The 13,202-nt window shown below is 46.7% G+C and overlaps 2 protein-coding genes across 2 annotated transcripts; one reads left to right on the top strand and one right to left on the bottom strand.

The window, feature by feature from the left end:
* The first annotated feature begins 813 nt into the window (after window positions 1–813).
* On the top strand, window positions 814–8,205 carry LOC135812338 (protein lin-7 homolog C-like). The gene is made up of 9 exons (XM_065325717.1): window positions 814–1,116; window positions 1,694–1,744; window positions 3,513–3,574; window positions 4,157–4,225; window positions 4,845–5,005; window positions 5,744–5,792; window positions 6,394–6,448; window positions 7,036–7,071; window positions 7,618–8,205. The coding sequence occupies exons 1-9, from the start codon at window positions 1,080–1,082 to the stop codon at window positions 7,713–7,715; spliced, it is 618 nt and encodes a 205-aa protein (XP_065181789.1). The 5' UTR covers window positions 814–1,079; the 3' UTR covers window positions 7,716–8,205.
* Window positions 8,206–9,332: 1,127 nt separating this feature from the next.
* LOC135812804 (dynein regulatory complex subunit 3-like) lies at window positions 9,333–11,750 on the bottom strand. Its single transcript, XM_065326019.1, has 2 exons — window positions 11,594–11,750; window positions 9,333–10,394 (listed from the first exon to the last, which is right to left on the bottom strand). Exons 1-2 carry the CDS (start codon window positions 11,636–11,638, stop codon window positions 10,155–10,157), a joined length of 285 nt encoding a protein of 94 aa, XP_065182091.1. The 5' UTR covers window positions 11,639–11,750; the 3' UTR covers window positions 9,333–10,154.
* Between the last annotated feature and the right edge of the window lie 1,452 nt (window positions 11,751–13,202).

The raw sequence follows: 13,202 nt of genomic DNA, 5'->3' as shown, positions 1-13,202 counted from the left end.
TCGTCATGTGACCGCAACCTTAGCGAGCAAACCGAAAGTAAATCTACTATTGGCTAGCCATGAACGCAAACGTCCCTGGGCATGTACCCGCTTGATCTACAGAATTGGTAAGAAAACGTTGTTATGACACTCGGTTTGAGTCAGGACGGGGAGTGGTCGAAGAGATAAAAGCCTAAAAGGCCTCTTTTACGGGAAAGGCGAAGCACAAACATGAACATTTATTGCGTTGTGGCCGGATTCCTGAAAAAAAGAAAGAAAAAAAGAAAAAAACATGGAGAGGGGTCACCTGGTTTTCTCATAACCAAGACTGAGAAAATCATGTTTATCTTTCTTTTGGCTGGTACAGACGACATGTCCACAGACTAGTCCTAGGTTCCTGTCAGTGTTAGCAGATGTCGGCTGTCTACCTCCAGTCCAGGGTCTACAAATGTACGTGGCAGACCACTACACGGAGAACGAGTGCTCCTCCGAGTCCGAGTAGCATTCAGGCCATGGGCCGGGGGTCTAGGTCTACTACCGTCTAGCACTACATGTAGGGTTATGACGTCACACGTTCTGTGAGTGAGAATGATGGGGTTACTCCCGGTTAGGGCCGGTGTAGATCCACCGAGTCCGTGTAGTGCCTAGTGTAGATCTACATCTGATGCAGTACCGGTAGTGCCAGTGGTGGTGTCTGCCTGTGACTGTGTGAGTCTGTCTCTACAGGACAGAAGTGCAGTTTAGCGCAACGCCGGGATACCGTACAGGTGCGGCGCTTGCCAGTGCTAAGTGCAATATACCTGATATACTAGTGCAAGTCAGTGTGGTTGCCAGATCTGCGGACAAGACATCGCCAAAGGTCTGACACGCAACAAAGCAAATTTCTTGAAAACACGATTTTGAAAACATTCACCCTTCTTACTTTGTGTCAGAGCTGGAGCGAGTGTCGGTCAATCTACGCCTGCGTGGAGTATCATTATTGTTTGTGGCTGACGAGGACGAGGCAAGACGGACACCGGCAGAGAACAGATCGCTTCATTGAGCGGTGCAGTGCGTAGCACACCGTCGTTTAGCGTGTCAAGTACGAACTAAGGATTATCATGGCAGATTCATCGCCATCAAGCGATCTTCGATCAGGTAAGAGTTGTGTGAAAGCCTGAAAGCAGCCTTGTGAACTGTGGTATGTATAATCATCCGGCATATAACAGTTTGTAGGCTGTATTCATAGTGTGGAAGATCGATGATATCATGTACTAATGTATCAGTGAATGTCTTCTTCCCCTTTGCTTTGCCCGAAATCTGCGGCATATTCCGAAATGCTGCGACACAATCACATTAGCCGCACTATTCCACGCATACACAGATCATTCACTGAATCACTATAGTCTATACTGTATATCGCTACAGGTTATGGTTGTGTGCGTGTACTTTTGTAGACAATGGAACACAATGGAACACGGCTTGTGTAGGTAGATTCGTTGTGGTTTGTGACCAAGTCCTCTCATTCATGGCCGGCAAAAGGGCTTCATGAGGGGTCTCTCTCTCTTTCTCCCTCTTTCTCCCTCTTTCTCTCTCTCATTCTCTCTCTCTCTCTCTCTCTCTATCTATCTATCTATCTATCTCTCTCTCTCTCTCTCTCTCTCTCTCTCTCTCTCTCTCTCTCTCTTTCTTTCTCACTCTCTGTGTTTCTCTGTCTCCATATGGGCCTGGGCAGATGTGGCCAGGCTTCAAGAGCTACTGCAGAAACGCTCCAATGGATCGGAAGGTAAACACTTTTTGTTACTCACTACTCACACACACACACACACACACACACACACACACACACACACACACACACACACACACACACACACACACACACACACACACACACACACACACACACACACACACACACACACACACACACACACACACACACACACACACACACACACACACACACACACACACACACACACACACACACACACACACACACACACACACACACACACACACACACACACACACACACACACACACACACACACACACACACACACACACACACACACACACACACACACACACACACACACACACACACACACACACACACACACACACACACACACACACACACACACACACACACACACACACACACACACACACACACACACACACACACACACACACACACACACACACACACACACACACACACACACACACACACACACACACACACACACACACACACACACACACACACACACACACACACACACACACACACACACACACACACACACACACACACACACACACACACACACACACACACACACATTGACCTTGACAAGCAGCTGCCGTTAAACGGCTAAGCTGCCCTCATGAGGAGGGGAACAAAGGGGTAGCATGACGGCGTCGCGGCAGAACATCCGGCCTCATGCCACTGTAGATCCTGCTGTCTGCGGTATCTCTCGCCGCACGCACAGCGAAACTTGAACTCAAGACGCTCCCTCCCTGTTTGTCGCTTGCCACGCTCGCGATTGTGCCGTTTAAATCCAGCAGCAGATCGTAAGCACCGGACAAACACACACACACACACACACACACACACACACACACACACACACACACACACATTAACTACTACTAACCACTACTAATGCATGGCTGCCACTACATGTAGGGCCAAGACACCCCATAAAGCAGTCAGAGTCAGTCACGGGCATATCTATACCGAGACAGGCACATCTATGCAGAGACGGGCACATCTATGCAGAGACGGGCACATCTATGCAGAGACGGGCACATCTATACCGAGACGGGCACATCTATGCAGAGACGGGCACATGTATGCAGAGACGGGCACATCTATGCAGAGACGGGCACATCTATGCAGAGACGTGTCCGGAGCACGTCGAATGTGTCGATTACACAGCCTGACAGTGATGATTTTGCAGTGCTTCTGAACTTACCAAAATAAATTCTAGAAAACCGGTCGAGATCCTGAATAATGTTCTGCGCAAGCGCCACATAGCTAGACGTATGTCATTCAACATGACGGCAGAGTTCTATTTATTGCTTTACTAAATACTGTTGCGAAGACAATACATCCTGTGGTCTCCCCCCCCCCCCCCCCCCCCCACACACACACAGACACAGAGCGGGAATGTATGCATTACGTCATTGTAGTTGGTTGAGTCCAGAGAGAGAGAGGGAGTGTAGCTTTTAAAGTGACGACACGGTCGACCTTGAATTTACGAGATCGTGTGTACTTTGACCCTGGGCTGACCTTTGCGGTACCGGTTAACAGAGGGCCAATTTCTACACACCAGCATTTACACCATCAATTACCTGTGCCGTGCTTGGGAAGGAGCCGAATTCTTCGCACTAGCATAATATGACATCGCTTACCTGTGAAATGCTTCGGGTCAGCAGGTCAAAGCCATAACCACGATTGCGAGTTGCATCCCCTCTACGCTTGTTTCTGCCTCCCCCTCTCTCAATCATTGTCCTGTCTGTTTGTCGGTGCTCAGGCAAGAACTTCAAGGCACTGAACACAATCTTGCAAAGAGCTGTGGACGGAAAACTTGTCGATGTAAGTATTGCGGAATTCAGCCAGTGTGCTCCTCAGAACAAGTTATGGACAGCTGTACTGTACTGCTGTGTAATGGTGGTGTCTGTGTGCGGGTTGCGATGTGGTAGTGTGTGTGTGTGTGTTCGTGCGTGCGCGCGTGTGTGAGTGTGTGTGTGTGTGTGTGTGTGTGTTTGTGAAAATATAATAATTATATAGAATTATATAATATCACGTTTCGCGTGAGACTCGGCTGGAGGACCGAATTCCGCTGGGATGCCATCGCCCTCACAGATGAAGGCACAGATGCAGCTCCTAAAGCGGTGGGAGAAAAAGATATGAAACATGAAAAGAAGGGACTAACTGGCCAGAAAAAGTCACTTAAATCAGCTGTGTGGTGTAGACCAGGCTAACATTTGTGGCAATCAATTCATCAGCCTTGCAAGCTGTTGAATGGTGTAATCCCAGCACAAGTTGCTATGTCTAACATAGCTTGTTCGCTATCACCCCTTCAGCGATGGGCAGGAGTATGTGTGTGTGTGTGTGTGTGTGTGTGTGTGTGTGTGTGTGTGTGTGTGTATGTGTTGCATTATTCCCACCGTACAGACCTACTGCAAGGTGAATGACCACGTGGCCGCTAACCAGAGAATGTATCCGGACCAAACCGTAGAAATGGTATGTTTGTTTCTATGCCACTGATCGTTACCATGTTGTTTTTCACGGCCCTCATTTTCAAACCTGTTCCCGCTTCAAGTGGCTCTTAGACTCTGGTTGTATGTGCACATCAGAGATTGCACCCTGGGTTTAATTTCACCCGGGTCAAGTTTTAACCCGCAATGAATACAGATTTTGACTGAAGCATTTAAATGATGCATCACAATTCAAATTTCAACCCTGTTAGACAACTAGAAAGCGTGTTACTGGACTTTTGTGTGTATTTCCTGCCTAGATTGCACTGTATTGCACATACAATTTTGCCGCAAAATTATTCATGTGACTAGCTTTTCTAGAAAAAAATGGACTTTTATCAGCAGTTATCCGTAATTGACTCCCCCTTTTCATGTAAGCACCACCCGATATTTTTTTCCACCGTACAGACTTTCAAACAGGGTGGCACTCGACCCGGGTTGAAAATTCTCCGAGCATCGCTGGCCTGAGGCGAGGGTCCCTGGTTCGAGTCTTGGTGGTGACAGTCAATTATTTCTTCAGACTTTTCCCTTTTTCATTCCCTCAAGCTAGTGAATGTTTTGATAATGATGATGATTGTCTTCTTGCTGTTCGTGTCCACAACCAGGTAACCACGGCAGCTTACGCCACGGCAACAGGTTATGCAGAGCCGCGCATAGTGGATATCAAGCGTGGCGACAGCGGCTATGGTTTTAACATCATGGGTGGAAATGCGGTGGGAATGCCGATCTATGTGTCAAGAATACTCCCTGGTGGAGTGGCTGCTAGGTGAGCTGGGTGTGAGGCCGATTTTTTGTCCACATCAACAGATCTTAACATTGTATCCTAATGTTGCTTCTGACACTACTGCTGCAGTTTGTGATACTAGTGTTAGTGTGTTGACCCATTGGTTGCCATTACGGCCTCCATTACTCTTCCTATTCCTGGTGTCACTGTTGTTGCTGCTGTTGATGCTGATGTCACTGCTGCTTTGGTGTTGCTGTTGCGGCTGTCACTGCTAAAACTGCTGTAGCTGCGGCTGCTTAGCGCAGTCATCAAGTATCACCGATGTTGTTCTGTTGGAATGTTGATTAGTCGTGTACTATATCTTCGAAATATACCTCCCTGCCACACCGCTCTCCTGGTCACTTACCTCCAGCTGCGGATCCAGGGATCTCTACAGGGAGTGTTCCAGTATAGTCAAAACTGAATAGCTACATGTACATGGACACGCATATGGTTGCCAGTTGCTCATTTGCGAAATTTACTTGAAGTAGGAGTTTCCGCGGAACCCCTGGAACCCTTCCTGGATCCGCCCCTACCCTCTACTGTGTGTCCTACATGTAATCTTCCTGCTGTCACTGCTGCTGGGACTTTCTGCAATGTTAGCCATTAACCTGATAGTGCCCACCTTTACTGCTATGAACTTCTTCAAACCACACGCCATCATCCTCATCTCTCCAACCTGCCTTTGTTACTGCTATTTTTAAAGTTGCTCTGCCTGAACTTGTTTTTTTCCCTCCACAGACAAGGTCAGCTGAAGAAGGGAGATCAGATTCTCTCGATCAACGGACAGGTATGGGCTTTCTCACTTGCAACAGCTCACTATGCGTGTGTGTGTGTGTGTGTGTGTGTTTGTTTGTGTGTTTGTGTTCGTTTGAGTGTTTCTTTATTGAATAATGCAACCTTCATTTACTTTAGTCTGGCTATTTATTTGCTACTGTGTGTTTCCTTGGTCTATTGTGTCTTGTGTGCAAATGAGAGGGCAGGTGACATAACATATGCTGTGTGGGTGAACTTGGGAGAAGTGTGTCAAGTCTGCGCAGATAGTCGGTTGTTCATTTCAATATCGGTATAGCCACCCAGTTGTTCTAGGCCTGACAACTCCATCCAAACCGTTGTTCTGCTTTGACTACTCATGGCGATGTACATGACATTGTGATTTCTATCTTTCATTTCCGGCTATCCAAGAGAGTAATAGTTATCCATGTACTTCAAGTAACTGTGAAAGGTTGTTGTCATTAAATAGCATCCGCCGTAAGCTGAGAGATTTTTTCTAGTTGTACAGACTTGCTTTTGCCCTCTTACTGGTGGTGACGAAAATTCGGTTTGTTTATGGTGTGTGTTATGGTGCGTGTTTTTATGGCGTGTGTTTTCTTATGTGTCTTACATCCCAGGCGATTCGCGGAATGTCTCATGAAGATATGGTTCGCACAATGAGGCGTTCACAATGTAAGATTGCTATTACCAGTCACCTGGTCATAGCTAGTGTTGGATTTGAAACGGTTTTGCTGCACTGGGTACGTCCGCTCTCTTGCGGCTAGAAGACTAGAATACTGGGAGATAGGATTCTGATGCATTGAGCCAAATTTCTATAGTAATGCTGTGTTGTTCACAAGGTTGCTTGCAATCCGTTTGACAAACGAGCTCTGCTTAAGGCATATAACGAGCACTGCTTATGGCATAACGAGCTCTGCTTATGGCATATAACGAGCTCTGCTTGTGGCATATAACGAGCTCTGCTTATGGCGTATAACCAGCCAGCTCTGAGTGCTGCTAATGCCACATAGCAAGGTGGAAGAAGCTAGCTCTCACACCTTGCAGAGATTGAGTGTCGGGGAGATACGTATGACTGTATATATATTTTTTAAAGAAAATTATACAACCTGAATCACATCGGTAAACTTAAAAAAACAGGGATTCAGGTGGTCTATCTGCTGAAGACTTTTAAAAAATGTGTTCATGTTCTATAACCTGAAAGACTGAAGTGTTCTCTGTGTTATTCTCTCTGATGTCATGCCCTTGGTCTGTATCTGCAGCGTCTGTGAGAATTGTCGTTAGCTACGCACCACACTGTGAGTATCCGTCTGTTTCTTGCTGTGCAGTGTCCTCGAGGGCAAGAATGCGATAATGTACTCGAAGAATGACACATTTCAGGCTCTCGACCAAGATCTTGGCAGTGTTCTTGTTGTATAAGATGTTTTGTGGAGGCTTCACATTCATGTGCCGTGCCTTGGAGGATGCGAGCCATCTAGACGCGTACTGGAAGTGGCAGGGGCGTCGCACACGCTAAAGTCACTACGGTATTGACCGTACCACTATTTGCCCCAGGTACCCCGTGAATCAATAAAATACACTCATTGGGCTCAAAAATTTACAAGAGTTTCGTCTCAGCCACCCCTCCCCCACGAGTAAATCGTACTTCAGGTGGCTGACCGTACCACATTAAAATACCTTCCGACGCCCCTGAGTAGTTCATTCAACGTTTTAATCCACCCCTCACAGGATACTAGTCAAACCCAAAAATTGTTTGGCACCCGCAGTGGGATTACAATCATCATCTTTCTGCTCTCTTGCATTGCCTTATTGTATTATGTGGCCTTATTGTATTATGTGTTCAGTATTGGACGGAATGGAGAAGACGTTTGAAACACAGCGACGCATATCTGCCAAGCGTCACCAGGAAAAGAGAATGTCCTCGGCATCCGGTGGACAATAGAACGTCCTCGGTATCCGGGGGACAATAGCTTCTGGCAAGTGTTCAGTTCCCTGCAGCTCCGACGTTACGGTCTGAAGTGCAACGGAGCATGTATGACAGACTGGCTGGTGGTTTTGTGCGTGCGAGTGTGTGTGTGTGTGCCTGCGTGTGTGTGTGTGTGTGAGAGAGAGAGAGAGAGAGAGAGCATTTTAGTGTGTGCGTACGTATGTATGTGTGTGCGCGGCGTATATGTGTGTGCGTGTGTGTGTGTGTGTGTGTGTGTGTGTGTGTGTGTGTGTGTGTGTGTGTGTGTGTGCGTGTGTGCGGCATATGTGTGTGTGTGCACATTGCATTAGTTTTTGCTTTTACTATTTTCCACGTAGTGGTTCATGAGATGCTGTTCCTGTACGTCGGCATGGTAATGCTTGCAGGGCTATCTGCATACACTCTTAATACCTAGATGTGAACTCATGTACTTCAAGTAAATGGTATAATTATTATTGACTCAATCTACGGACAGTGCTCAATCTACGGACAGTGCTCAATCTACGGACAGTGCTCATACTGTTCTACTTCACTAGTCATGTACAACTCCATACTGGATAGGGATTTTTTTAAGAGTTCCATGTGACATAATGTTACGTTAGCGCATGACCACTGCCAAGTCATAACCATATTCCACCATTGCTGCCGGAGTAGCGGCACATCCCGTCATGTATCCACTGCTACGAATGTTATTGACTGCATTTGTGCATTACAGCTAATTATATCTCTTCATGTCTACATTCTGTGAGATGAGTACTTCCTGAGCAGACAGCAGAGTAGAGTCGCGTGTCCAAGAACTTTGTTTCCAAGGGGTTAGCCTGGAACATTCTTATTTTTCAGCAAACTGACTGTGTTCTTACAGTGCGTTCTTGGAAACAATTCGTGCAGGATCTTGATAATGATATTGTTACCCACTAATCAACTGGGGATCAACAGATTTGTTACCCATTGATATTGTTATGCATGATTGTTATGTATCCCTCTAGGATCAAGGCGCAGATGCAGCGCCTAAACGGTGGGAGGTCATCCATGTTACCCTCCTGGATCCTAGAGGGTGGTGGCGTTCCCACAGCGGATGCGGAAAACTCGGCTTCCAGCCGAGTCTCACGCGAACCGTGAAATATATTTAAATTATTATTGTTATGTATCCGAAAAGCAGACGGAAAACCAACAGGCAACACCACCGTTCTCAACATTAGGTTGTGGCGTTATTAGCATTTCAAGCTGCATGTTCTTGGGCTCCAAGTTCTTCAGTTTCAGTGTGCGAGTCTACTGCACTCGTCTGAATCCTGAACATTATCCGCCAAAGCCTGAAAACAATCTACCAAACCATCAACACCCCCCCCAGAAACCATAAACGCAGTTGTTGAAGGGCTGTGCGAGGATAAAATGACCACCCTTGCCGCAAATATAGCTGATGACAACCCCTCTTACAAAGGTAGATCCGCATTTTTTCACAAGGAACGTGTAATGGTCTTGAGAACACTTTGCAAAAGGTAATGCAACGAAACGAGTTATGTTAGATGGATCAAAATAATTAATAACGAAAATCATCTTGACATGTGCCAATATACAGGGGACTGCAGGAGCCAGTCGCTTCTTATTACGCATTAAACTCAGTTCAAGACATTGTCATGGCAACATGGCAGTCATGCACACCTAGGCTGGAGTACATGGTGAACAGCGTCCGTACATCCTTGCACATTAAGGTCATCGGTTTCAAATACACTAGAACAGTTACATTGGTCTAATCTAAAAAGAACTAGAGTGCAGATGAGAGTCCTCCGTCTTGGTGTCTTGTGAGAATTACATGTAGAATGTAAATACTACTCTGCAACAGTAGCATCAGCTATGCAGGTTTATAAATATACTACATAAGTTGCGTTTTACTCAAGACAGGAAAATATCTCTATGCCACACGACAGCATGCCTAACACAATATCTCTATGCCACACGACAGCATGCCTAACACATTATCTCTACGCCACACGACAGCACGTCTAACATTATCTCTATGCCACACGACAGCACGCCTAACATATTATCCCTCTATGATGTATACATGTATTATTGTTATGTCAAAAACGGATGAGAAACAGTCTGTTGCGGATGCACCAATGTGTGACACCATTACATCACAGTTTACCACCATGACATTATGGTTCACCACAGTGACATCATAATTCACTATCATGACATCACAGTTCCTCGCCATGACATCACAACTCACAATCGTAGCATCACCACAGTTCACATCCATGAGATCATGGCTCCATGTCACGATGTCATAGTAAACCACAATGACATCACAGTTCTCCACCGAGACACCACAGTACCCCACTATGACATCACCGCATCATCCTGATCACCTCCACGACCACAAGGAAGTTGAAAGCACAGCAGATGTAGGTCATATCATGGCTCGAATCTCTCTTCGTTCGGTACCGTACCATTCTCGATGATCTCAGTGTTCGTCATGTCAACATCGTCATCATCATCGTCATCATCGTAATCTGAGAGGAGATTATCCCGTACGGATGTGATGTAGCCTCTGACTTCAGACACCCTGCGCAGGTTCCTCTCTATCTCCTCGTCTTGTAGCTTCTTCAGAAGATCCTTGGCATCACCACGGAGACAGCTCAGCAGCTTATCTTCCTGTAAGGGATCATAGGAGAGTAAAGATGGACACGTCACACATGCACAATCAGCATTTTGACACCCTTGATTACGTAGCAGACGGGGCATTGTAGGAACATTGAGTGGAATGGGATGCTGAGCTCCAACTTTGGATAGCCAAAGTCAGCCTTTCTGTTAGACCATCGACATGCCTCCTGCAGCACCAGTAGCAGCACCAGCACCAGCAACAGCAGCAGCACCAGCACCAGCAGCAGTAGCAGCAGCATCAGCAGCAGCACCACCACCAGCAGCAGCAGCACCAGCATCAGCAGCAGCAGCAGCCAGTAGCAGCATCAGCAGCAGCACCACCACCAGCAGCAGCAGCAGCAGCAGCAGTAGCAGCAGCAGCAGCAGCAGCAGCACCAGCACCAGCACCAGCACTAGCAGCAGCAGCAACAGCATCAGCAGCAGCAGCAACAGCATCACCAGCAGCACCAGCAGCATCACCAGCACCATCAGCAGCAGCAGCAGCACCAGCACCAGCACCAGCAGCATCACCAGCAGCACCAGCAGCACCAGCAGCATCACCAGCAGCAGCACCAGCACCAGCAGCATCACCAGCATCACCAGCAGCAGCAGCAGCACCAGCACCAGCAGCAGCACCAGCAGCATCACCACCAGCAGCAGCAGCAGCACCAGCACCAGCAGCATCACCAGCAGCAGCAGCAGCATCACCAGCAGCAGCATCACCAGCAGCAGCAGCAGCATCACCAGCAGCAGCAGCAGCATCACCAGCAGCAGCAGCAGCACCAGCACCAGCAGCATCACCAGCAGCAGCAACACCATCACTACTAACACCAATACAGTAGTGTTGGTTGCAGGAGAACTGGGGGGGGGGGAGGGAGAGGGAGGGGGGGGGGGAGGGAGAGGGAGGGGGGGGGGAGGGAGAGGGAGGGGGGGGGGGGGAGGGAGAGGGAGGGGGGGTCAACCTTGTAAGCTTCGCTGCTCGTATTTTTTGTACAATGTACTACAAACTATGCGCAGTGGATCACCATGGATATATTAGTATGCAGAGCTAGGTGATATTCTAGTTCATCAGCACTCAGTTCTTCGGGGCCCAATAGTTGTGCACTATCACCCCCATCAACACCAGCAGCAATGGCATCACAGCAACGAGGTGGCACTACCAGCTGCAATGATTGCCAGTAGCTGCAGCATGATTGTCTCCAGAACTTTACCTTGTTATCAATGAGTAGGAGATGATTGTCATGTGACGTCGCCATCTGAGAAAGAAGTCCCTGTTTGTCGTTTAGCAGCTATACATATGCGCATACATACAGACGTCAAGAGAGACAGGCACACAGATATGCGCATACACAAAATTGCATGCATGCACACAGATATGCACATACACGAAAATTGCACGCATGCACACAGATATGCGCATACACACGATTGCACGCATGCACACAGAATATCAAAGCGTGATCATTCCCAAACACTAACACACAGATACATGGTTATCAAAACATGAAAGCAAACTAGTACCTCATCTTACATGTGTGTGTATCGCTCCCTTGCAACACCATGCAATTCAGTCAGGAATGTTTCATAAAAGGGTCATTTCTCCCTCCTCAATGGTAAAAAAAGACATTATTGTTGCAGAGATTAAAAGAATAAAAGAATTACAGTCTTTCCCTCAAACCAGTGAATAATTAAAGAATTAGTCTTTCCCTCAATCCAGTGAATATTTAAAGAATTACAGCCAACCCACCACCCACGGGTTTTATCTCCAAATATTGCAGCCCGCCTAATTATCAGTACGTGTATTACAGATCTGCGGCGAAGTCATTGTGATGTCACTGTGACGTCAATGTGATGTTGTGCCTTGTGGTGATGTCATTATGATGCTTGCGTGATGTCATGGTGAAATCATGAAGTCATTGGGATGTTATTGTGAGGTGGTGGCTCACATTGTCATGATTATGGTGATGTAATTTTGATGCCATGGACTGTGATTGCTGAACTCCGAGGAGAATTCCATTTCCCTTGTATCTACAATTCCGTTCAGGACTTCAGTATAATACACAGAATGTTGTGGATTATGAACATCAGCAGTTTAATACTTCTGGAAAAGTTTAGGACATTTTTAAAATAACCTGCAGAATGGCATTCAGGAGTGAAGTTTCATAAACTGTAGAACTGTTTCGAAGACTCCAATGTAACTCTCTCCATGTTTAAGAATTTTTTTTAACAGAAGCTGGCAATAGGAATGGAGATGTTGCCCTGACCGCTATGCACCAGAGAGAGAATACATGAAAAAAATTAAGTGGGAGATTTGAAATGCATCACAATTCCGTCTTTACCAACTTACTCTATTCTTGATTAGCAATAGTCTATGGTCTCACACATGAGCAGTTTAACTGTGGGATCAGGTTGTGTTTAGTTGTGGGATCAGGTTGTGTTTAACTGTCGGATCGGGTTTTGTTTAGCTGAGGGATCGGGTTGTTTAGTGGTCTGGTCGAGAAAGTTTGGGTCACACATGAGCGGTTTTGCAGTAAATCACAAACAACGAAATTGCGCAGGAGCTCCGATCACATAATATGATCCACGGTCAACAGGAAAGTGGACTTTGTATTTGATCTACTTCAATGCTTCTGTATGAATCAATTCACCCGTTCCGTAGTATGCAAGAGTATGTACTTTGAAGTATACCTGATCAGTGAATACACCGGGAAACCTGCTTAAGACGACCTAGTGCTCAAGGGACCTTCAAAATGTGGTCTCTGTAACCGGATGGTCTCCTTATCCAGGGTCATTTGACTGGAAATAGCATCCCTTGGTCCC

The sequence above is a fragment of the Sycon ciliatum genome, chromosome 3 (genome assembly GCF_964019385.1).
Source record: "Sycon ciliatum chromosome 3, ocSycCili1.1, whole genome shotgun sequence".
NCBI classification, from domain to species: Eukaryota; Metazoa; Porifera; class Calcarea; order Leucosolenida; family Sycettidae; genus Sycon; species Sycon ciliatum.
Note: the sequence above shows the minus strand (reverse complement) of the source record. Positions and strands in the feature narration are given on the sequence as shown.

What these genes read in the sequence shown, in the direction of transcription:
- LOC135812804 (XM_065326019.1), bottom strand. Translation starts at nt 11,638, where the DNA reads ATGGCGACGTCACATGACAATCATCTCCTACTCATTGATAACAAG. An exon ending in TCCTACTCATTGATAACAAG is followed by an intron (nt 10,395 to 11,593) that starts GTAAAGTTCTGG and finishes GATCCCTTACAG; the next exon opens with GAAGATAAGCTGCTGAGCTG.
- LOC135812338 (XM_065325717.1), top strand. Translation starts at nt 1,080, where the DNA reads ATGGCAGATTCATCGCCATCAAGCGATCTTCGATCAG. An exon ending in ACGCTCCAATGGATCGGAAG is followed by an intron (nt 1,745 to 3,512) that starts GTAAACACTTTT and finishes GTCGGTGCTCAG; the next exon opens with GCAAGAACTTCAAGGCACTG. An exon ending in CACAATGAGGCGTTCACAAT is followed by an intron (nt 6,449 to 7,035) that starts GTAAGATTGCTA and finishes CTGTATCTGCAG; the next exon opens with CGTCTGTGAGAATTGTCGTT.